Source organism: Bos javanicus, chromosome 5 (assembly GCF_032452875.1).
Source record: "Bos javanicus breed banteng chromosome 5, ARS-OSU_banteng_1.0, whole genome shotgun sequence".
In the NCBI taxonomy this organism is placed as follows: Eukaryota; Metazoa; Chordata; class Mammalia; order Artiodactyla; family Bovidae; genus Bos; species Bos javanicus.
Window position 1 is genome coordinate 99,495,048 of NC_083872.1, and position 22,224 is coordinate 99,517,271.

General features: G+C 38.6%; 1 protein-coding gene across 2 annotated transcripts in view; it reads left to right on the forward strand.

Annotated features, from left to right (window-relative positions):
* LOC133248106 (C-type lectin domain family 7 member A-like) overlaps positions 1–22,224 on the forward strand; it is a 55,385-nt gene that overhangs the window by 13,371 nt on the left and 19,790 nt on the right. The window contains exons 1-2 of one of the 2 annotated variants that reach the window (XM_061417860.1): positions 17,811–18,152; positions 19,373–19,465. In XM_061417860.1, the coding sequence (XP_061273844.1) occupies positions 18,092–18,152; positions 19,373–19,465 (154 nt within the window). In that variant the 5' untranslated portion in view covers positions 17,811–18,091. Of the gene's footprint in view, positions 1–17,810; positions 18,153–19,372; positions 19,466–22,224 lie in introns of those variants that run through there. The other variant, XM_061417859.1, reaches the window with a different exon arrangement.

Genomic DNA, 22,224 nt, shown 5'->3' on the forward strand with positions numbered 1-22,224 from the left:
TGTTCTGCCAGTTTTTCTCGGAGCACAGAGGGCTCATTCCTGATCTCCACCTTGGACTCCTTTCAGAGTCTGTTCAAGGTCACGACCGCAGGGGCCAGTGACTTCATCCTTGTCAGAACCAGATGGTGAACGACAGTTTTTAGCTGGCACTAATTTAGGCTGCAAACGGTTCTGGAGCTTGGTGGTTCTCTCCTCACCCCACATGGTTCTCAGAAACGCCCTGCCTGCCTACTTTTAGACCCCTGAACTAGCCACTTCCTCTCTTTACTCATTTCCTGATATTGTGAGCTCATACTGGTCATCTGGAGGCAAAAATCTAGTCTGCCCAGTTTGTTCCTGTCTCTCACAATTAAATTTTGTGCATGATAGCTCTTGAATGTAAAAAGCAAAATGATTCTGTGGAAAGTCCAATATTTTTGTTTTGGTTTTTGGAATTTCACTTAACAGAAAAGTGGGATGAGAATGTGTACATAATAATTCTCATTACGTTAATGTACACATTATTCTTTACCTGTAAAAGCAAGAAGTGAAAGTGTAGGTCACTTAGTCATGACTGACTCTTTGTGACCCCATGGACTGTAGCCCACCAGGCTCCTCTGTCCATGGGATTTCTCAGACAGGAATACTGAAATGGTTTGCCATTTTCTTCTCTAGGGGATCTTCCCAACTCAGGGATGGAACCTGGGTCCTCTGCATTTCAGGCAGATTTTTTACCATCTGAGCCACAGGGGAGCTCTTTAAAAGTAAATACAAATATTCTACATAAAGTCACATATATGGATTTGTGTGCCCTTTTGTGAGTCACTTAATGCTCCTACATCTGAGTGTCTTCATCAATAAAATGATGAAAACACTCTGTTATCAAGTTTGTTGAGGAACAGATGAAGTGGCTTAAGTGGAACAGCTACAATAACAAAAATACCCCCCAACTCCCCCAGACTATGCTTGACACATGAGTTTTCTAAATGCTACTTTGCTTCACTTAGTAAACAATAGACACTAGGTGACAGAAAAAAGAATTGGCTCACACTCATCTCTGAGCAAAGAAAGAAAACTACTCTAAAAGCACAACAGGGGCTTCCCAGGTGGCTTAGTGTTAAAGAATTCACCTGCCAATGCAGGAGACACAGTTTGGATCCCTGGGTTGGGAAGACCCCCTGGAGAAGGAAATGGCTACCCACTGCAGTATTCTTTTTTTTTTTTTTAATTTTCTTTGTCTTTTATTTATTTTTTTTAAATTTTATTTTATTTTTAAACTTTACAATATTGTATTAGTTTTGCCAAATATCGAAATGAATCCGCCACAGGTATACCTGTGTTCCCCATCCTGAACCCTCCTCCCTCTTCCCTCCCCATACCCTCTCTCTGGGTCGTCCCAGTGCACCAGCCCCAAGGATCCAGTATCATGCATTGAACCTGGACTGGCAACTCGTTTCATACATGATATTATACATGTTTCAATGCCATTCTCCCAAATCTCCCCACCCTCTCCCTCTCCCACAGAGTCCATAAGACTGATCTATACATCAGTATTCTTGCCTGGAGAATTCCATGGAGAGAGAAGCCTAGTGGTCTACAGTCCATAGGGTCAAAAGAGTCGGACAGGACTGAGCACGCACACATAAAACAACAAACTTCTGGGATCAAACACTCCATTTGCAATCATCAGACGCTTTAATATAATATCAGATTCTCGTGTGTATGTTTCTTACTGTTACTATACTGGAATCCATTCTCAAGAGGGCAAATTTAAAGTGAGCCAGGGATTTAAAGGTAGATCTCAAATCAGTAATATTTAAGTTTTATCTTTTTTTCATTGTTTCTAGACCTTGCATGAAAGTAAGGAAAGAGAGGAAGTACTTGTCAGGGTCACCCTACCTTGCACAGTGAAATGTACATTACCCTGAGCCTTGCAGTACCGTGAGCTCCTTGAGTTTGAGACTTCCTGTGTGGTTTTAGCTCAGATAGTGAGGTACCTCCAGCTACTTTTCTTCCTCTGCTGAGCTAGATATGTTGACAACCTCTCAGGAAGTGTCGGTCTATTTTTATATTTCATTTTCATAGAGCATTTTGCTATGTCTTTTAGAATGTACTTTTAATTGTCCTCATGATGGTGGAGGGTCAGATTGAGACAGACAAACAGCAGGTGATCTAAAACTCACTTCAGTTCAGTTCAGTTCAATCGCTCAGTCGTGTCTGACTCTGCGACCCCATGAATCACAGCATGCCAGGCCTCCTTGTCCATCACCAACTCCCGGAGTTCACTCAGATTCACGTCCATCGAGTCAGTGATGCCATCCAGCCATCTCATCCTCTGTCATCCCCTTCTCCTCCTGCACCCAATCCCTCCCAGCATCAGAGACTTTTCCAATGAGTCAACTCTTCGCATGAGGTGGCCAAAGTACTGGAGTTTCAGCTTTAGCATCATTCCTTCCAAAGAAATCCCAGGGCTGATCTCCTTCAGAATGGACTAGTTGGATCTCCTTGCAGTCCAAGGGACTCTCAAGAGTCTTCTCCAACACCACAGTTCAAAAGCATCAATTCTTTGGCGCTCAGCTTTCTTCACAGTCCAGCTCTCACATCCATACATGACCACTGGAAAAACCATAGCTTTGACTAGATGGACCTTTGTTGGCAAAGTAATGACTCTGCTTTTCAATATGCTATCTAGGTTGGTCATAACTTGATGGGTGAATTTAACTCTGATGACCATTATATCTACTACTGTGGGCAGGAATCCCTTAAAAGAAATGGAGTAGCCATCATGGCCAACAAAAGAGTCTGAAATGCAGTACTTGAATGCAATCTCAAAAACGACAGAATGATCTCTGTTCGTTTCCAAGGCAAACCATTCAGTATCACAGTAATCCAAGTCTATGCCCCAACCAGTAACACTGAAGAAGCTGAAGCTGAACAGTTCTATGAAGACCGACAAGACCTTTTAGAACTAACACCCCAAAAAGATGTCCTTTTCATCATAGGGGACTGGAATGCAAAAAAACAAAAACAAAACCTCACTTATGTGTTATTTAATTATCATTTAAATATCATTATCATTTAATTATCATACCAATTTTACTATTGGTTCAAATACACTTTGATAAAGCAATGTCCAACGATGATATTCCCTGAGCTTTAACTAATTCATAACCAAAGAAAGTGGGCTAAGAAGGGTGAGGTGCTGGTAGGAAAGTAGGTGAGCATGGAAAATTGCAAATGTAAATTCACTAAGAGGAGAAGTCACTAGGATGTATCGCCTAACAGTGAGTTCAGGGCTTCATCTCTATTTAGGCTGAACTGAATCTCTCTAGCATCATGCTTAATCTTGGTGTATTGCTATCAAGTGAGCAATAATGCTCTATTAGTCTGGACCCGGAATTTACCTTTTTCAAGTATCAAAACTTGAGATGAAGGCAAAAGCATAGAGTTGCAGTTCAGCCTGGTTGTTACTCTTTAAAAACATAATGGGAAGTGGCATAAATGATTCAACATATTCCCTCCCATTTTGTATCTAGGTTAAGAAAGACTTTTACCTTTAGGTACATCCTTACTTCTGAACTATGATTAACCTCTGGGTTATTCAACCTTTTGGTTTTTCTTTTTTTTTTTTCTCCTAAACATGAGCTTAAAGGGAGGGACTGTTAATAGCTGTGACTCATTTGCTTCCAATGTTAGTATCAGTGGATTTCAAACTTTAGCTTGCATCAGAATCATCTGGAGAATATGTGAAAATACAGAATGTTGAGCTCCATCTCAAGAGTTTCTGATTCAGTGATTCTGGGGTGTGGCTATGGAATTTGCATTTTTAACAGTTCTCAGGTGATACAATGCTTCTGGTCCCAGGGACCATGCTTAAGGACCTCTGCTCTTATTTATTTTTAATTATTTCACAGTGGAAGTATTAATTATGCTTTCATTGTTGCTTAGTTGCTAAGTCCTGTCCTACTCATTTGCAACCCATTAATTGTGTTAACCAATGCCCTCTGAGTGCATCAGTCTGAGAATTCCTTTCTTGGAATTTTATTCTTAGACAAGAGAAATTGCTGTATACTTCTTCAGACAAAGTTCCAACTAGCATTTCCATTTCAAAGCTATGTTTTCTGATTGTTATTTCCGTGATAGAGTCTGCTCTCAGAATGAAAGTTTCTATGTCTTTTCTCTTATTAAGGGTCATTCTTTTATTCTGTAGTAGAATTTTCCTTCTTCTCTTGTTCACATGGGAATTATTGTTAGAACTATTGTTAGTTGCTCAGCTGTGTCTGACTCTTTGCGACCCATGGACTGCAGCTGGCCAGGCTCCTTTGTCCATGGAATTCTCCAGACAAGAGTATTGGAGTGAGTAGCCATTCTCTTCTCCAGGGGATCTTCCCAACCCAGGGACTGAACCCAGATTTTCTGCATTAACAGGCAGATTCTTTACTGTCTGAGCCACCAGGAAACTTGTAAACAAGAAATTCAGTTCACTTCCATCTTGGTCAGGTGTCAGAATTATCCTTTTGTGATTCCAACCCCACACAAGGTATCCAAGTTTCCCACCTTCTCTTGAGGAGAGCTTAAAAGTGCTCAGAACTGTAAGTTGCCCAGAGAAATTAGATAGGTGGTAGGAAATGGATGATCTTGGACAATTGGGTCATTTCTTACTTTCTGTTCCATTATGTTGAAAGGGTCTCTTATTAGTTCCATTCCCATTTCATTTTGTGCTCTGCTTTCCTGCTTTTCCCTTCCACAGTACTTAGGGGAAAATACCAAGCTCAACAAGTACCTCCACTTCAGCCTCCTAGGGGACTTTGCAAAGTAGTGTCAGCTTTGTTCCAGGCTAGGCAAGAAAGAGTGCTTTTCAGGGTGAGTGAAAGGGAGGGAAAACTTGGAGGACTAGAAAACAACCCAAATAATAGTCCTATAACTCTGTTTCTATATTTATATGTTCCCTCATATATATATTAATTCATTCATATATTCTTTTTTTATGCAACAGACATTCATTGAGTTCTTAGTGCCTTTAATTAACACTGTTCACCAACATTTTAGAAATGGAGACCTGATTGAAATAAAAGAGGCATTTGTTTGGGGTTTGTTAGAACTGCAGTCTGGGAGACACAGATTCAAGAGGTACTTGAATCGTGTTCTGATGGACTACCAAATGCAGGAAGCCTATAAAAGCAAAACTCCAAGGCCACAGTTAGTTACATAAGCTGTTTGTCAAGAATTATAATTGGAGTTGGCAAGGAGTAAGGGTGCTTGCTAAGCAAGGAATGGTTGGGGCCTGAAATGGTGGCATAGTTACCAGGGGGACCTTGAGACTTCAATGCTGCAGCTGGTGGATGTTGTTCTAAATATGCCTGAGAGTGGCCTTGGGCTTGATTCAGTTTGGAGAAAATACAAGTTCTCAGAAGTGCAGAGTCGTGTCTGAAACCACATTGTCAATGGCTGCTGAGTCTATTTTTTATGCCTGAACTGTGATTACTCCATTATAATTTCCATTTATCATCAGTACTAACCACCATTTTAAAAGAGATTAGTTCCCCTCTCTTGTACTATTTAAGTTAGAAAGGTGTGTATTTAACCATATATTAAATGTGTATATTGCAAATTAAATATTTAAATGTATACAATTTTAATATATGTGTCAGGTGTGTTTAACATATGTATGTTATGTTAATTTTAGTGGCTCAGTCATGTCCAACTCTTGTGACCCCATGAACTATAGCCCACCAGGCTTCTCTTTCCATGGAATTCTCCAGGCAAGAATACTGGAATGGGTTGCCAGTCCCTTCTCCAGAGCATCTTCCTCACCTGGGGATTGAACCCAGGTCTCCTGTATTGGAGGCAGATTCTTGACTGTCTGAGCCACTAGGGAAGCCCTATATATGTCATAGGTTTTTCTTTTACTCTCTAATCAAAGACAATAGAGAATTGATGATTCATGATACAAATGCAGTTTTATTTTGTAATCACCAAGAATTAAAATACATTTTTTTTTTGCTTTAAAATTCTACATTTTATTGAACATATTTCTGGAGTTTCTTAACAACATTCAGCAGTTATTGTATGTACTCTTCTCAAGGGTCTACTTGATCACAAATATAACACTTGAATTTTTTTTAAAAGTTTGTTCAACATTCTTAAATGCATGACAGTATATAGTTAAAACATCTGGATTAAAATTAAAATTATTAGAAATCAATACAGTGCATAAAATTACAAAGAAGAAAAAATTCACTATCCATAATCACCTAAAGTTTTTTTTAAACTCCCTTCTAGCTGTTACTTATTTTCCTGTTTCATTAAACTGACAATTAAAAAATATATATATAGATTCTTTACAAAAAACTTAACATTTCAGATAAATACAAAGAATAAAGCTTTAAAAATATAAAATATTAGAAATAATCATTATGAATACACAACTATAAACATATGACTATAGGTACATTCCACATGGCTGATTGTCAATAGATAAAGGAAATTAATATTGAGTTCTATAATCATAATTTCCAGATTTGTGTGGTATCCATTATTTTAAGATCACCATCAGTTATTTCACATTAATTTTCTATGCATGATTTCCTCAATTTGATTCAAATTTTTGTTAAGGGAGCCACAGTGACTCAGCAAAGTTGCCACTAATTTTTTTTATTGTTTTTTAAATATCTCTATATAAAGGATATACATACAGCCTACAATTCACTTACTAGAATGCCATCATTGAAAAGCCATCCAAAAATGCAATTATTTTCACAAAGTGTTTTTTTATCTTAGCAGAGCAATCCAATAATGCTAATTCAGAAATACATTTTTAAAGAAACTGAGCCAGTTGACTTAAAAAAATCATCTTACATACTCTTCTGCTTAGAACATAGAAGGCCACATCAAAAAATCATTTCCTCTGACAAGGAAAATCTAGATTATCTACAAAATTTTAACTTTATTTGAGCGTGTCGGAGTGACAAAGTCACAAAATAAATGGTGCCAAAGAGGGACAAGCTCCCCTTCCCCCCACAACTCCACCCTGAGGAAAGATAGAACTCACAAAGAGCTTTATCTGAGGCAGGGGAGAAACAGTGGCTGCCATAAAAGTGGATAAGATAAAAGTAGCAGATACTTTAACAAACCCTTAATTTTTTTTTTTTTAATTTGGCTGCACGGGGTCTTTGTTGTGGCATGCAAACTCTAGGTCAAGTCATGTGGGATCTAGTTCTCTGACCCAGGCTCCCTGAATAGAAAGCATGGAGTCTTAGCCTTTAACAAACTCTAAAAGGATGAGTGTGGGCTATCTTGACAGTTTAGAATCCCAAGAGCCCTAAACATAAAGGGAGTCCACTCTCTCTCACCAGGTCTTTTCAACAGACCTCCAGTGGGAGCTCATGAGACAGACTGGGGCAGAGTAGGAGACACAGGCGAGCCCCTTAGTGATGGAGAGGCATGAAACATCATCATTTCCCAAATCTTTTTCTCACATGTAGCAAAAACTTTGAGACACTGAGGGAGGGCCAGGAAACTCTCCTACTCCCAGGAATGGCTATTGGGGAAAGAATAGAAGCAAAAAATTTCCTCCACTTTAGAAGAAGTAAGATAAGCCTCCCTGTTTCCCTCCTAGTCTCAGAAAATAAAGTGATGCTAGGAGATGGCTAAAAGCAAAGTCTCTTTGTAGCTGATCAAAGGAAAGCCTTTGACTGTGTGGATCACAATAAACTGTGGAAAATTCTTAAAGAGATAGGGATACCAGACCACCTGACCTGCCTCTTGAGAAACCTATATGCAGGTCAGGAAGCAACAGTTAGAACTGGACATGGAACAACAGACTGGTTCCAAATAGGAAAAGGAGTATGTCAAGGCTGTATATTGTCACCCTACTTATTTAACTTCTATGAAGAGTACATCATGAGAAACACTGGGCTGGAGGAAGCATAAACTGGAATCAAGATTGCTGGGAGAAATATCAATAACCTCAGATATGCAGATGACACCACCCTTATGGCAGAAAGTGAAGAAGAACTAAAGAGCCTCTTGATGAAAGTGAAAGAGAAGACTGAAAAAGTTGACTTAAAGCTCAACATTCAGAAAACGAAGATCATGGCATCTGGTCCCATCACTTCATGGCAAATAGATGGGGAAACAGTGGCTGACTTTATTTTTCTGGGCTCCAAAATCACTGCAGATGGTGACTGCAGCCATGAAATTAAAAGACACTTACTCCTTGGAAAGAAAGTTATGACCAACCTAGACAGCATATTAAAAAGCAGAGACATTACTTTGCCAACAAAGTCCGTTTAGTCAAGGCTATGGTTTTTCCAGTGGTCATGTATGGATGTGAGAGTTGGACTATAAATAAAGCTGAGCACTGAAGAATTGATGCTTTTGAACTGTGATGTTGGAGAAGACTCTTGAGAGTCCCTTGGACTGAGAGGAGATCCAACCAGTCCATCCTAAAGGAGATCAGTCCTGTGTGTTCATTGAAAGGACTGATGTTGAAGCTGAAACTCCAATACTTTGGCCACCTGATGCAAAGAGCTGATTCATTGGAAAAGACCCTGATGCTGAGAAAGATTGAGGGCAGGAGGAGAAGGGGAGGACAGAGGATGAGATGGTTGGATGGCGTCATCGACTCAATGGACATGGGTTTGTGTGGTCTCCAGTAGTTGGTGATGGACAGGAGGCCTGGCGTGCTGCGGTTCATGGGGTCGCAAAGAGTTGGACACAACTGAGCGACTGAACTGAACTGAACTGAAAAGAAAGGAAACCACAATTGCTCCCACCACAAGCCTTGCACCGTCACAAACAGCAGATTCTACTGCTCAAGGTGGAGCAGGCACCTCTTTCATCACTGGTCCTAGACAAAAAGGTGATGCTGCCAAGGAAAGACTAGAATAAAATTATCTGTAATCCTGAGAGAAAAGCAAGGAACTCTCTGGGGCCAAGGATTCCACATACTGTATATAAAACCGGGTTCTGCCACACCTACAGAAGAGAGGGAAATTCTTTCCTGACTAAGACCCCGACAGATATAAGAAAGAGCTTGGCTACTGAGGAGGAGAGGCAGGAATGCTGAGAAAGCCACACTCCTAAGGCTAAGGCAGACAGTACCTGTCTGAGACTGAGATTAGATCAAGAGAACTTCGAATTTCTACTGTCTCCCACACTGTCATACTTGATGTTACAAGCTATAGAAGCTTACCACTGGGGGAGGGCAAGAGTTTGGAAAGAGACTCCCTTCAGATCTGTTGAAATTGTAGACTTGAATCAAAAACAGAACACATGTACACTTATGGCTGATTCATGTCAGTGTATGGCAAAACCCACTACAATATTGTAATTAGCCTCCAATTAAAATAAATAAAAATTAAAAAAAACTAAAAAAAAAACCACTCAGGAAAAAACCTTCAGTTACCAAGACCCCACAGTAAGCATTAGGTTGCAGCACCATATTGCTGAAAATTTGAAGTCTGCATGTAACAAAGACAACCTCAGAAACAATGAACTATAAACCAGCCCAAGGTCCCACACTATTAATCTTACAGAAGAAGAGATATCTTTTTTCTAGCCAAACATACAATGTTTGCCATTCAGTAAAAATTATTTGACACACATGTGCAAAAAAGGGAGACAATGACCCACTGCCAAAAGTTAAAATGGTGTGCTGCTGGTTTAGTTGGTAAGTTATGTCTGACTCTTGTGACGCCGTGTAGTCTGCCAGGCTCCTCTGTCCATGGGATTTTCCAGGCAAGAATACTGGAGTGGGTTGCCATTTCTTCTCCAGGGGATCTTCCCAATCCAGGAATCGATCTCAGTTCTCCTACACTGCAGGCAGGTTCTTTACTGACTGAGCTGCACGGGAAGCACACAGCTGAAATAAACTCAGGTATGTTCAAGATGTTGGAATTAGCATCATCAAACTTTTTGAGAATAACTTTTAACTTGTCAAAATACTAGTGGAAACTTAGGAAAACATACATGAGAATATGGGGAAATTTTATCTGAGAGATTAAGATTATATAAGAAAAGAGTCAAATGGAAATATCAGATAGAAAAAAAAAAAAAGAAATAAATCATTCCTTCCGTGGGCTTGTCAGAAAACTGGACACATTAGAGAGAGAGGAAAAAGATCCTAGTAAAACTGAAGATAGATCAACAGAAATATCCCAAGTGAGTCACAAAGAATAAAAAAAGAGTGAAACTTGACAGATCATCCAAGAGCTTTGAGACAGTAAGAATCATAGATTTCCCATCTGAAAGTATGCAGACTGGAAGGTGATAAAGTGACATTCTTTGCAGTACTGAAAGAAAATTTCATAAAGACACATATCACATAATGTTGAAGGAATCAGCATAATAAGATGCCTAAAAATTCAAAGTGCATATATACCCAATAAAAGAATTTGAAAATACATAAAATAAAAACTGATATAATTGAAAGGGGAAATAGACAAATCCTCGATTTCATTTGGACATTTTGACATACTGCTATCAGCAATTATTCAGGATATTTAGGCAAAAAAAAAAAAAAAAAACAAAAAAACAACGCAGTAAGGATTTAGAAAATCTGAAAGAGCACTTTGCAACCAAAATGCATATCAGATGTATATAGAGCCCTCTACTCAACAATAGAAGAAGCATATTCTTTTCATGTGCACATGGAGCATGGAACATTCACCAGCATTCACCACACAAAAAAAAAAAATTTAAGAAAAAAAGTTATAGACCCATATCTGTCCTGGATAGATCAAAATTTCTTAACAAAATATTAGCAAATCCAATTCAGCAATATAAAAATTACTAACACATCATGACCTAGTGGGATTTGTCCCAGGAATTCAATTTTGTTTCAACATTTGAAAACCAATTAATGTAATTTCTATTTCAACACACTATAAAAGAATAACCATGTTGCTGTTATTTAGTGGCTAAGCTGTGTCCAACTCTTTCTGACCCCATGGACTGTAGCATACCAGGCTCCATGGGCTTCTCCAGGTAAGAATACAGGAGTGGGTTGCCATTTCCTTCTCAGGGTATCTTCCCAACCCAGGGCTCAAACCCTTTACTTCTGCATTGCAGGTGGATTCTTTATTGCTGAGCCACCAGGGAAGCCCATACACAGAAAAATACACGAGAAAATCCAACTTTTATTCTTGATAAAAGGTCTTAGAAAGTTGTGAACAAAAGATAGCCTGCTAGCAAGCACACCTAAAGAAAAAAAAAACAAAACTGCATCTCACATCATAATTGAAGGTGAAAGACTGAATGCTTTACTCCTAAGATTGAAAACAAAGCCAGGATATACACTCTCCATACCTTTTTTAAATGTTGTATTGACTCCAGACCATGTAGTTGATCAAGAATAAGAAATACAATGCATAGACTAGAAAAAATGAAAGACAAATTTATTCGCCGAGGTTCTAATTGTACATAGTTTACTCAAAGAATCTACAAAAGAGATATGACAACTAATCAGTAATTGTATGAAATTTACAGGATATATAGTCCATGTATAATTGTATTTCTATATGAGCGTGGTAGGCAGCCTCTAAAGTGGCCTTTCGTGATTCCTGTCTTCTATTTTTGCCCTTCTGTAACTACACAGGTGTTGATTTGTGGTTCTCTTCTAAGTCTGCTGTTGCTGCTGCTGTTTCCTACATTGGCAGGCAGATTCTTTAGCATTGAGCCACCTGGGGACTCAGACAGAGATTCACTCAGTCGTGTCCGACTTTTTCTGACCCCACAGACTGTAGCCCACTAGGCTCCTCTGTCCATGGGATTCTCCAGGAAAGAATACTGGAGTGGGTTCACATGCCCTTCTTCAAGGGATCTTCCCAATCCAGGGATCAAACCCGGGTCTCCCATGCAGATTCTTTACCGTCTGAGCCACCGGGGAAGCCTCACCTAGGAAACATGGTAAAAATAACAATATATCACTTCTTTGGTTAGATTTCCATATATTTTAAAATATGTGTCCATTTCTCTTTAGAGAAATTTATTTTTTCCTTTAATGTAGAAGTTAAGGAGAGAAGAACATGTACTCCTGATGCTTAGGTGAAGCACCAGTCTCCAGATCTCAGGCTAGCAGTTTGATCACAGAGTTCAGACATCTCCAGCCACATGATATGGTAAATACATGCTGGTGGGATCCTGAAGAACAAAGCTTGAACGGTAAAAGTCAGCTAGTTCATCTTCAGTTAAACAATTTAGCCTGTTTTCTATTCTGCTTGCTCAGCTAAGAAGTGTTTGCTTCTTTTTTAATTGGAGTATAGCTGCTTTACACTTCTGTGTCAATTTTTTTCTGTACAGCAAAATGAGTCATCCATATGTGTACATATCCTCTCTATTTTTTGGGTTTCATTTACAATCACCACAGTGCACTGAGTAGAGTTTTCTGTGCTAAACATTAGATTCTCATTAGTTTTCTATTTTGTTCATAATATCAATGGTGTATATATGTCAATCCCAATCTCCCAATTCATTCTCCCTCCCCCTTTCTCTGCCTCAGTGTCCATACGTTTGTTCTCTTCTTCTGTGTCTCTATTTCTGCTTTACAAATACATTTATCAGTACCATTTTCGAGATTCCACATATATGCCTTAGTAGATGGTATTTGTTTTTCTCTTTCTGACTTACTGCACTCTGTGTGATAGTCTCTAGGTCCATTTAGATCAGATCAGTCGCTCAGTCGTGTCCGACTCTTTGCGACCCCATGAATCGTAGAACGCCAGGCCTCCCTGTCCATCACCAACTCCTGGAGTTCACTGAGACTCACGTCCATCGAGTCAGTGATGCCATCCAGCCATCTCATCCTCTGTCATCCCCTTCTCCTCCTGCACCCAATCCCTCCCAGCATCAGAGTCTTTTCCAATGAGTCAACTCTTTGCATGAGGTGGCCAAAGTACTGGAGTTTCAGCTTTAGCATCATTCCTTCCAAAGAAATCCCAGGGCTGATCTCCTTCAGAATGGACTGGTTGGATTTCCTTGCAGTCCAAGGGACTCTCAAGAGTCTTCTCCAACGCCACAGTTCAAAAGCATCAATTCTTCGGCACTCAGCCTTCTTCACAGTCCAACTCTCACATCCATACATGACCACAGGAAAAACCATAGCCTTGACTAGATGAACCTTTGTTGGCAAAGTTATGTCTCTGCTTTTGAATATGCTATCTAGGTTGGTCATAACTTTCCTTCCAAGGAGTAAGCGTCTTTTAATTTCATGGCTGTAGTCACCATCTGTAGTGACTTTGGAGCCCAGAAAAATAAAGTCTGACACTGTTTCCACTGTTTCCCCATCTATTTCCCATGAAGTAGTGGGACCAGATGCCATGATCTTCATTTTCTGAATGTTGAGCTTTAAGCCAACTTTTTCACTCTCCACTTTCACCTTCATCAAGAGGCTCTTCAGTTCCTCTTCACTTTCTGCCATAAGGGTGGTATCATCTGCATATCTGAGGTTATTGATATTTCTCCCAGCAGTCTTGATTCCAGCTTGTGTTTCTTCCAGTCCAGCGTTTCTCATGATGTACTCTGCGTATAAGTTAAATAAACAGGGTGACAATATACATGTCATTCCTTTCTATGGCTGAGTAATATTCCATTATATATATACGTACACCATATCTTCTGCATCCATTCCTCTGTTGATGGACATTTAGTTTTTTTTTTTCCTATGTCCTGGCTATTGAAAGTAGTGCTGCAATAGGCTTCCATCTTGGGTGCTCTCTCTCTCACTCACTCACTTTGAGTTGTGAGCTGCCCAGTGGAGAGGCTCACTTGACAAGCAACTGATGGTATGTTTATATGAATCTCAATTAACAATGGTTAAGTGATTTGAATAGATACTTCACCAAAGAAGATATACAGATGACAAAAAGATGGTTAAAAAAATGATTGATTGTTAGTAAATGCAAATTAAAGCCACAACAAGGTACATGTACCTATCATAATGGCTAAAATTTACAATATGAACAATGCCAAGTGCTGGTGAAGGTGTGAGATACCTGAAAATCCTCATACAGATGTGAAATGGTACAGCCACTTTAGAAAACAATTAGGAATTTCTAATGAAGCTAAATATACACTTACCATATGACCCAGAAATGAATACCTATGTATTCACACTAGGGGCTTCCCAGGTGGCTCAGTGGTAAAGAATCTACCTGCCTATGCAGGAGATGTGGGTTTGATCCCCTGGTTGGTAAGATGCCCTGGAGAAGGAAATGGCAACCTGCTCCAGTATTCTTGCCTGGGAAATCTCATGGACAGAGGAGCCTGGTGGGTCAGACACAAGTGAGTGACTAAACAACAACAAATTCACACTGGAGAAATGAAAACAGACATCCACACAAAGCCCTATAACATTAATGTTATGACTTTATCATTATCAGCAGAAACAGCCCATATGTTCCCCACCTTGTGAAGAAATGACAATAGAACAATTGTTGAATGAATAACAATTTATACAATGGAATACTCTCAGCCATAAGAAGGAATGAAATACTGATGTATACAACAATATTCATAAATCTCAATAGCACTTTGAAAAGAGAAAGAAGTCATAATAAAAAACCTAAACATCATTATGAATTCACTCATATTGCAGAATCAGATTAGTAGTTGTCAGGGACAAGGCTGATGTGAGGGGATTGTTTATAAAGGGGCATGAGGCAACTTTTTGGGAGATAGAAATGTTCTCTATCTCTGTTATGCATGTGGGTACAAGCTACATATGTGTTAAAACTCATCAGATTATACTCTTGAAAGGATGACAATTACTGCATGTAAATTTTAAATGAATATGATATTTTATTTAGGGAGACGCTTGAAACTTTATATTAAAACCTTTATGAAATTCCTAGGTTTAACTTTGATCTCAAATAAATAAAAATCTAAGTTGATAAGAGACCCTATTTCTGTAGAAAGAGTCCAAGATTATTTGTCTATTAGATAATGCCACACACATGTATTCAGTGTTTATAATGTGCATTATCCTTTGAATTGCAAGAATATATTAATGAGAAAGTCAGGTAAGACTCACACCTCTTTGGTGATATAATCTAATGAGACTATTTAGCAAGAATTCTAATGCATACTTTTAAAAAATATTTTTAGCCACAGTGTGCAGTATATGGGATCTTAGTTCCCCAACCAGGCACTGAACTCACACACCCTGAACTGCAAGTGTGAGGTCTTAACCACTGGACTACCAAGGAAGTCCCCTGTATTCTATTTTTATTATGGGAAATATTTGGAGGAATGGGAAAATGTAAAAAGATTATAACCTAGCTTTGTTGTTGTTCAGTTGCTCAGTCGTGTCTGATTCTTTGCAACCCTGTGAACTGTAGCCCGCCGGGCCTCCCTGTCCGTCTCCATCTCCTGGAGCTTGCTCAAGCTCATGTCCATTGCGTTGGTGATGCCATCCAACCATCTCATCCTCTGTCACTCTGTTCTCCTTTTGCCCTCAGTCTTTCCCAGCATCAGGGTCTTTTCAAATGAGTTGGCTCTTCCCATCAGGTGGCCAAAGTATTGGAGCTTCAGCTTCAGCATCAGTCCTTTCAATGAATATTCAGGGTTGATTTCCTTTAGGACTGACTGGTTTGATCTCCTTGCAGTCCAAGAGACTCTCAAGAATCTTCTCCAACATCACAGTTCAAAAGCATCAATTCTTCAGTGCTCAGACTTCTTTATGGTCCAGCTGTTACATCCATACATGACTACTGTATGGATGTAAAACCATAGCTTTGACTAGATGGACTTTGTCAGCAAAGTAATGTCTCTGCTTTTTAATATGCTATCTAGGTTGGTCATAGCTTTTCTTCCAAGGAGCAAACATCTTAATTTCATGGCTGCACTCACCACCTACAGTGATTTTGGAGCCCAAGAAAATAGTCTGTCACTATTTCCATTGTTTCCCCATCTATTTGCCATGATGTGATGGGACGAGATGCCATGATCTTAGTTTTTTAAATGTTGAGTTTTAAGCCAACTTTTTCACTCTCCTCTTTCACCTTCATTAAGAGGTTCTTTAGTTCCTCTTTTCTTCCTGCCATAAGGGTGGTGTCATCTGCATGTCTGAGGTTATTGATATTTTTCCCAGCAGTCTTAATTCCAGCTTGTGTTTCATCCAGCCCAACATTTTGCAGGATGTTCTCTAATACAAGTTAAATAAACAGGGTGACAATATACAGCCTTGATGTACTCCTCTCTCAATTTGGAACCAGTCTTTTGTTCCATATCTTGTTCTAACTGTTGCTTCTTGACCTGCATATAGGTTTCTCAAGAAGCAGGTGAGGTGGTCTGACACTCCCATCTCTAAGAATTTTCCAGTTTGTTGTGATCCACACAGTCAAAAGCTTTAGCATAGTCAATAAAGCAAGTAGATGTTTTCCTGGAATTCTCTTGCTCTTTCTCTGATTCAGCGGATGTCAGCAATTTGATCTCTAGTTTCTCTGACTTTTCTAAATCCAGCTTGAACATCTGGAAATTCTCTGTTCACATACTGTTGAAGCCTAGGTTGGAGAATTTTGAGCATTACTTTGCTTATATGTGAAATGAATGCAATTGTGCGGTAATTTGAACATTCTTCAGCATTGCCATTCTTTGGGATTGGAATGAAAACTGACTTTTCCAATTTGATGATATATTGAGTTTAGCACTTTACAGCAGCGTCTTTTAGGAATCAACAAAAGCTTTCTTAAATAAGCCATTTAATTTTTTCATCTGAAACGTGACAGATACATAACATTTAGCCCGCTATAATTTGGAAAGACAGAAGGTGAGAGTGATAGAACTGGGCACACAAGACAAGGGATTGGCTTAAGTCAAATGGTGGCTTCAGTCAAGTGAATTCATTAGAGTATAAAATTAGAGAATAAAAGGAGAGGATAGCTACAGTTGTAGGAAGGTGCCTAAAAAATAACTTAAGAAATAAGTTATTTCTTAATCACATATGTGAAATGCCTTAAACTATTCATATGTATTTTTAGCTCTTTCTCCATAATTTTGATTTATCTCTTTGTTGTTCAGTCGCTAAGTACTCTCTGACTCCTTTGAGACTCCATGGACTGTAGCCTGCCAGGCTCCTCTGTCCATGGGATTTCCCAGGAAAGAATACTGGGGTGGGTTGTTATTTCCTTCTCCAGGGGGATCTTCCCAGCCGAAGTGTCGGACTCGTGTCTCCTGCCTTGGCAGGTGGGTTCTTATCCCCTGACCCATCAGGGAAGCCCAATTCATATATATTTTATCTCTTTTCCATAGTTTATCATTTGTTTATGAATATCAAATAATTTCATTAACAAAATGGTAAGCACACAGAAGTTTCTCTAAATGTATTTATTCAATTGTTGATATTGTGAATAATAAGACATGCTTTCTATTCTCATGGAGTTAACAATCTATTATATATTTAGACTCATGATCTCCAGTAGTATCTTTTAGAACTTTATTGAAGTGTTTCCTTCTCAAGTGAGGTCTTCCATTATTATCCCCAAACTATCACCTCTTTTCCAATATGTTTTTCTTAGTTTTTAAAAATCACAATTTAGTATAGTATGCACTTGACTTACTGGTTTACTGTCCTCCACCTCACTATATTATAAACCCCATGAGCCAACAGGTAGTTTACTTGCTATATTTGTTGACTGCTCTATCTTCAGCATTTAGAACATAGCCTGGCATAAAATTACGTGATCAGTAAAATGCACATAAAATGAGTTAACTAATGAATGTGCTGCTTTCGTGGAAAAACACAAATAATTTTAAGATCTTCTGTACAAATTATACCTTTTAAGTTAGAGATCCCTTAAAAGATGCATCCAAACCTTAAAATAAAATTGGCCAGAATTCTGGAAAAAAAAAAAGTCAAATTTTCTACCTTCTGATGTATCTATTATCATAGCTCAGCAATAGTGGGTCTCAGATGCAAATGTGCTAGTTGAACACAGGACCTTATTATCTGATATTGAGCAGACTTTAAATATCCTCATCCTTTAACCTCTTGTGTGAAGGAAGAACAGCATGAATGTGACTCTAAGGGGAGGCTTCCTGTGTGGGACGCATCACAGAGCAGTTAGACTCTTCTTACTCTGCTCATATTGTCACTTTGCTAACTTTTTGGTTCATGAGACAGACTCCTTGCCAGAACTTGGAATACCAAACCATGAGGCATAAACCACACAGAGGTGAGATGATCTCAGGATAACTGGCATAAGTACAATTTAATAATTTAGCCTATGCTCTTGGGAATTAAGCTTCATTGCATGTTTTGTAGTAGATATAGTTTTTTGTAAAGTATACATCTTGAACAATACATTGATGATAATGGGAGGATATTTGAGTTTTCTTTTTCTTTTGTCGTTTAATGAAATTTGGTCTACGAGGTACACAGATACATATACAAACACAAGCAAGAGACAAATGGTGCCTAGGAAACTTCTGGAATAAGTCTGCATATTCTTATAATTAAATTTTCTACCAGAAACATATTACTACAGTCATGTATAACTTGTGCACTTAAAATTATTACTTGAATTTTTTTTCCATATGTGTATGTAAAGCTTGTTAGATTTTTCTGTGCCTCTGTTTACACATCTATAATACGGGGATGTATAACTTTGCAGTTTCCATTATACAGAATTGTTGTGAGGATTGAATAAACGAATGCATATAAATACCTGAAATAGTACCTGGGACATAGTGAGTTGTTTGTTATTATTGTTATTATTATTACATTAACCTAAAAATTACAGTCATTGACTATGCCTAAAAATGACATAGTCAATTCCCAGAAATTTAATGAAATGGATGATGCAAAGACTAGAACACATTCGGAGAGCTGGATATCAGATTTCCATATGGAGAATGTTTTAATAATTATTTTTTGAGAAATTCTTTTTCATTGTTATTATTATTTAGCTCTAAATATATTCAGATCAACATGTTTTGGACAGGACATTTGACTTGATTTATAAAAATGTCAGTTCAATGTGATCAACTTTTTGGTTATAAACAATGATAATAAACAGTATAGATGCCTAGATTTAACTTAAAATATGACAACTCAGAAGATACTATTATTGCCTTAATTTCTTAGCGATATGCCCAGCTTTCTTTTTTCAACACCTTTATTTAATTGGTAAATTGAAGTTGCAGAATGTTACATTTATAAAGAAGCATTAAAAATGTTTATTTTTAGTACACATATAGCAGTAAGTACTTAGTAAATTCTTGTCCATAAAGCATGACATTATATGGTTATTAATTGTTATAGTCTTCTATTAAGATATCATTTTAGAATTTTTGATAGCTTTAAAAATAGTTATTAACCTTCATTTCAGTTATAATACAAACTGTTATTTTATCCAATTATTATGATGAGAATGGATTTTGTTCCACTTCCCAGAAAACAATGGCGAGAAGATTGACTGTATGACGCTCCCACTTGTTGCTCCTGATCGGCGGACAGGTGAGAGACCTGAAATATCTCAAAAAGAAGGTAAATATTTACATATATACTTAGACTTCATAAGATCTTTACTTTGGAGTTTCTGTTTACAGAAACTGTCAGGTGTGTGTGTGTGTGTATGTGTATTCTTATTATTTAAATGGAAAAGTCTTATTATCCTCCAAAATTTAATTCTGGAGGATATGAAGAGAGGAAAGTTAAGTGTGAAATTGATAGTGTTAGAATTAATCAACGGAGAAGGCAATGGCACGCCACTCCAGTACTCTTGCTTGGAAAATCCCATGGACGGAGGAGCCTGGTGGGCTGCAGTCCATGAGGTTGCTAGGAGTCGGACACAACTGAGCAACTTCATTTTCACTTTTCACTTTCATGCATTGGAGAAGGAAATGGCAACCCACTCCAGTATTCTTGTCTGGAGAATCCCAGGGACAGAGGAGCCTAGTGGGCTGCTGTCTATGGGGTCGCACAGAGTCGGACATGACTGAAGCGACTTAGCAGCAGCAGCAGCAGCAGCAGCAGCAGAATTAATCAATATCTATTTTGAAGCCTGTCTTCCTCAGACTCATTTTTATTTGATTCATATTTTAATTAATCACATGCCCATTTCAAAAAAAGACTCCACAAGACCAGGTTTACTAATATATCATCAATACTTGGAATAGTGTCTGGTATATAATATATGCTCAACAAATATTTTTCAAACGAATTTTCATTCATTAATATAATCATTAATTTCTTCATTCAATGAATTTTTTTTGCATGGAATCATGTGCTAAGCATTATGATAGGTATTCATGCTGCATAGATGAAAGAGAGAAATTATGCCTTCAAGGATCTTACTTTGCAGCAAGAGAAATGGCAAGTATACAGTTTTGAACAAATGCTATATAAGAATATAAATGAGATGATGAGAGATCAAAGAAGGATACCATTTTGAGTTGGGTTAAGAATAAAAGTGGATTAAATAGAAAAGACTCCTTGATTGGGGTAAGTCTGATGGAGAAGGAAGTGGAGGAACGTTCCAGGTGAAGATAAGGCATAGACATGTGTGGGGTGATGGAACAGTAACCAGCAGGATTTAGATGGACTGAGGAGACTGAAGGCAGGTAGGCCAACCTCTTGCAAGGGATCTGGGAAAGAAATCAGTGTTCAGAATATAGCTGTGGCATTAGGGATGGGAATGGAAGAACTTAGCAGAGAGACTTAAGGAGGTAGAATCATCAGGTTTCTTAAATTGTAGGATGAAGGGAGTAAAAAGACACAGAAATCAAGATGATTTCTAGGCTTTTGACATGGGATACTTGGTCAATTATGGTGCCATTCAACAGGATATGAAAGGCAGCTGGAGGGGCCCCAAGGTGAGGAGGATAGCTTTGGACAAAATGTTTTCAATACTTGTGAAGAATGGGTGAGCCTGCAGATTAGAAAACTGATAGTATTTGAGCGTATAAATTTAGAAGTCATGAAAGAGTCTGACACGACTGAGTGACTCACACACACACACACACACACACACACACACACACACACTTGATGTAAGATTTCCTCTTCTTGGGCTCTAAAATCACTGCAGATGGTGACTGCAGCCATGAAATTAGAAGATGATTGCTTCTTGGCAGGAAAGCTATGACAGGCCTAGACAGTGTGTTAAAAAGTAAAGACATTGCTGACAAAGGTTCATACAGTGAAGGCTACAGACTTTCCAGTAGTCATGTATGGATGTGAGAATTGGACCATAAAGAAGGCTGAGTGCCAAAGAACTGATTCTTTCAAACTGTGGTGTTTGAAGAAGACTCTTGAGAATCCCTTGGACAGCAAGGAGATCAAACCAGTCAATCCTTAAAGAAATCAGCCCTGAATATTCTTTGGAAGGACTGATGCCAAAGCTGAAACTCCAATACTCTGGCCACCTAATGTGAAGAATTGACTCATTGGAAAAGACCCTGATGCTGGGAAAGATTGAAGGCAAAATGAGAAGAGGGCAACAGAGGATGAGATGGTTGGATGGCATCACTGATTCGATCGATGTGAACTTGAGCAAACTCCGGGAGATGGTGAGGGACAGGGAACTTAGTGTGCTGCAGTCCATGGGGTTGTGAAGAGCTAGACATGACTTGGCAACTAAACAACAAAAGGGATGTAAGTGACAGATGAAACCATGACAGCAGATGACATCATTCATCAGCATAGTGCAGGGAACACTGCTCAATATTCTATAATAACCTAAATGGGGAAAGAATTTGAGAAAGGATAGATACATGTATATGCATAGCTGAATCACTTTGCTGTACATTTGAAACTAACACAATTTTATTAATCAACTACATTCCAATATAAAATAAAAATTAAAAAAGATTATGCAGATGAAGAGAAGGGGCCAAGGACAGATACTAAATACAAATAATTTGAAGATTGCACACACAGGGCTTCCCTGATGGCTCAGCATTGAAGAATCTGCCTTCCAATGGAGGAGACACAGTTTCGATCCTTGATGTGGAAGATTCCACATAGCAATTAAGCCTGTGCATCACAACTACTGAGCCTGTGCTCTCAAGCCCACGAGCCACAACTACTGAAGCCCGTGTACCTAGAGCCCCTGCTCCACGAGAGAAGCCACTGCAACGACAACCCTGTGCATTGCAACTAGAGAATCCTGTTCACCCCTGCTCGCTGCAACTAGAGAAAAACCCATGCAGCAATGAAGACCAAACACTGCCAAACAAAAAAAAAAAATTAAAGAAAAAAAGATTGCACACACAAACACAAAAATAACTAGGAAGTGACATCAA